Source organism: Phaethon lepturus, unplaced genomic scaffold (assembly GCF_000687285.1).
Source record: "Phaethon lepturus isolate BGI_N335 unplaced genomic scaffold, ASM68728v1 scaffold18222, whole genome shotgun sequence".
NCBI lineage: Eukaryota > Metazoa > Chordata > Aves > Phaethontiformes > Phaethontidae > Phaethon > Phaethon lepturus.
Genome location: NW_010524269.1, coordinates 1 through 3,642, shown reverse-complemented (window position 1 = coordinate 3,642; position 3,642 = coordinate 1). Strand labels below are relative to the sequence as shown.

At 49.1% G+C, this 3,642-nt stretch overlaps 1 protein-coding gene across 1 annotated transcript; it reads right to left on the bottom strand.

Moving 5' to 3' along the window:
- Positions 1-2,638: 2,638 nt before the first annotated feature.
- ANKRD9 (ankyrin repeat domain 9) lies at positions 2,639-3,638 on the bottom strand (the record flags this gene model as incomplete). Its single annotated transcript, XM_010282402.1, has 1 exon — positions 2,639-3,638. A coding segment is annotated over one exon (843 nt), but the record flags the coding sequence as incomplete, so codon positions are not given.
- Between the last annotated feature and the right edge of the window lie 4 nt (positions 3,639-3,642).

Here is a 3,642-nt window from a genome sequence, read left to right as displayed (position 1 = left end):
CTTTTTCCAAGCTGTGACTCTGTTTGAAAAACAAGCCTGGACCCCGTTGGGTGAGTGATCTGTGTAGTCACTGGTGTAGTTTGCCCACAGTTCCTCTCAGCCTCTCTGGTTTAAGCATCCCAGACATGTCAATGAGCCACACGTAGTGAGGTCCGTCAGTGACCTTCAGCAGCGTGATCCCAGCATGGGCTCGGCAATAGGCTTGACTTCTGTCCTCGAATAACATGAGGGGCACAACAGCTACCTGACTTGGGACCCATTGCAGCGTAGTGAGGGGACCCTTTCTGTCCGCTGAAGTGAATTACTGGAGAGCTGGCGGGAGGGCTGTAGGGAATCACAGGGGCAGCTTTGCCCTTGAATTCTTGTTTTGTTAACGGGCTCATTTTAAGGTGCAGGATGTCCTGCCCAGCCTGTTATGCTGTTCCAATGTGTAATTACCCTCACAGCTTGGGAGCTGGAACGTCTTCCAGTGCTCAGTTCAACTGACCAACTCCCCACTGCTGAATCTCATTATGTCTTTGTCAGCAAGGCTGAGAAACCTTTCCTCCCAGCCCCAGCTCTGTCTCTTCCCTCAATTCAAGACATTTTTCCATGTGCGAGTCAGGTCTGACTGCTTTACTTCTCATTTGGTTTGGAAGATGCTTCCACACCATTATTAAAGCAGCAGTGGGGAACATGTACTCAAAATCTATGTTGCTAAATTTTAAATTTTTTTTTATTGAGCAGCTAAGCAAGGGATTAGTTCTTCGGATTTCTGTGCTCAGTTCAACTGACCAACTCCCCACTGCTGAATCTCATTATGTCTTTGTCAGCAAGGCTGAGAAACCTTTCCTCCCAGCCCCAGCTCTGTCTCTTCCCTCAATTCAAGACATTTTTCCATGTGCGAGTCAGGTCTGACTGCTTTACTTCTCATTTGGTTTGGAAGATGCTTCCACACCATTATTAAAGCAGCAGTGGGGAACATGTACTCAAAATCTATGTCGCTAAATTTTAATTTTTTTTTTTATTGAGCAGTTAAGCAAGGGATTAGTTCTTTGGATTTCTGTATTTTTATTATCAACAAGGTAGCTGAAGAGACCAGTTAGAGTTGTTCTATGCTTTCTAGCAAGGGACCTAAATTTCCCATGGTAATTAGTTTGAGCACGTATCAGCTTGGTTTCTTGGGAAAAGGGAACATTTGCTCTTCTAGGAAACATTTTTGGTGCCATCAGTCTAAGAATAGCAATCTTCTTTCTGTTGCATGTCAAATTTCAGAAGTATGGCTTATCTCTTATTGTGCATGCAGTATGGAGATTATTTTAGATGAAATACCACTCTGTTCTGCTGAAGCATGAACAGCTTATAGTGCCTCATTCTGTGTTTTTTTTCCCCTAACCAAAATTAATTCACAAATAGAAAAATATGTGCCTTGAACATGGCCTCTTCTCTCTGAGCACGAGTTCCTTGATGACCCCAAAGGGACCAACAGTGCTGAAATAGTTCAAATGGCAAACAACTCACTGGCTACAAATTTAAGCAATGAAACAAAACCCTGCAGTTTCACTGACAACTGGCAACAACAGAGGCAAAGCTACAGCGCTGTGGCCTAGGAGATTTCTATCAAGGCAATGCTGGTGGAGGCGGCGCAGCTCACTCCCTGCAGAGCAGGCAGGGGCAGTGCCAGTTTTACAGGGAAGCAGCCTGACAGCCCAGAATGCTGTAGAGTAAAGGTTGCAGAGCAAAGAATCGAAGCTGTACCCTTTGCTCAGGACTTTGATGTGTCTAAACACAAGTGTTGGAGGCAGGATATTACCCCTAAAGGGCTTTTTCATCTGGAGCAGCTGTGGAGATGTCTTGTGTACCTTGGAGCATCTCAGAAGGGATAGTTGGGGGAAAGCTGGATATCTAAGCTACTCCTCTGGTACCTAGAGTAGACCCCCAAGTCATCACATCCTGCTGGGGGCTGAAATCCACAGAAAAAAGCTGTTCGAGGGGGCCAGGCCATTGCCATACCTACATCAATCCCACCGGGCACAGCAGAGGGCAGGCACAAGGAGGCTGGTCCCCCTGCTCCGTGCTACACTCCTCACCCTGCCGCAATCACAGAGGGTCCCTTCCTGTCAGGGCAGGAATGTTTTTGGCCAGAGCAATGTGTGTATTCCTGCTCTCCTCTGCCTGACAAGCAGCACCTTGGCTCTCCAAGAGGGAACTCTGCAAGGAAACCAACTGTTATTTGTGCATATTTTAAAATATATTTTGTTCAGCTGTACATCTCTGCCAGCCTCGTTTAGGGAAGTTTCAATAGTATCTGGCTTCTCTTTGGTCTTGTGTACAAGATGAGGAAGTTTTCATCTGTGCCTTTAAAAAAAACCCGCATCCCTGCCAAGATGTAAAAAAGGAGTCATCCTGTTCCAGGACCAAGGCTTATGTAACAGGGAAATCCTAACGAAGAGATACTCCCCCACCCCACACACTCTCTTCCAAGGCACATGCCACTTCAGGGTTTTCAGTTGCTCAGTTTGTATTTGGATCACATCTGCCACTGGTTTATTCAGATGTATTTACAAATATAGTCTCCCACATATACCCTCATTTGTACATGCCATAGAGTGTTTTTATAAAATGCAGTGCAGACCTCACCTCACCACAACAATCTTTAAATAAAATATATTGAAAAGTGCCAGGTACATAATTTTTTTTAAAAAAGACAGTTCTAATTAAAACAGATACTTGGCTGCTGCATTAGCAGCTTCATATACCGATACATTTTTAGCACAACAGTCTATTTCTGTCAGGTGAGCTGTCATACCACCCCTCTAGCTCTCCAGTTTCAAGTCCAAAGGCTTTAGAAAATGAGGCAGAGGCAGATTGTCCAGAGCCTCTGGGAAATGCTCAGGTGAGATGGTCCTGATCAAGACACGCATGGCTCCGACAAACAGCGACGGGGGAGCTAAGCCCAGGAGGCACTGGAACCTGTTCTCCCCCAGGAGGTCCTGCCACCGCTGCCGGTTGTCCAACAGTTGCTGTTTCATTGTGAACTGAAGGTCCTGAGGCATGAAGAAGAAGAGGCAGTCGAGGCAGAGGAGCTTGGCACGCACGTTAGCTGCTGGCGTGTGGGAGATCTGCTGCAGTAACGTGTCGAGGGGGGTATTCCCGGCACTGTCCTGCAAGCAGGGCGACGCGCCGTGCCCCAGCAGCAGCAGCAAGCACTCGGGTCGCACCAGTTCGCAGGCCACGTGCAAGGCTGTCTTGCCGCCCTCCACGCGGCTGCAGCCCCGGCGGTCCAGGTAACCGGCTCTGTCGCTCAGCGGGAAGGCTTGGATGGCCTTGAGGATTCGGAAGAGGATGCGGACCCGGTTATAGCGGACGGCCATGGCCAGGTGCGGGGCTGAGGACTGGCAGCAGCTGAAGCTTTGGCTGGGCACGGCCAGGGCGCTCTGGGGGAACTTAGTCAGCAGGTGCTGGGCGTAGGGCTGGTGGTCGTGCACCAGCGCATAGAGCAGGGCCTCCGAGGGTGTGTACACGCTCACCTTGCCCCCGTCCTCCCAGTGGAAGGCCTCCATGGTCCGCATGTCCTCCAGGAACCAGACGGGCAGCAGGTCCCTCACCGCCTGGTAGAAGGCGAAGGAGGATTTCTTGCACTGCTTCTGGGACTGGGCGCCG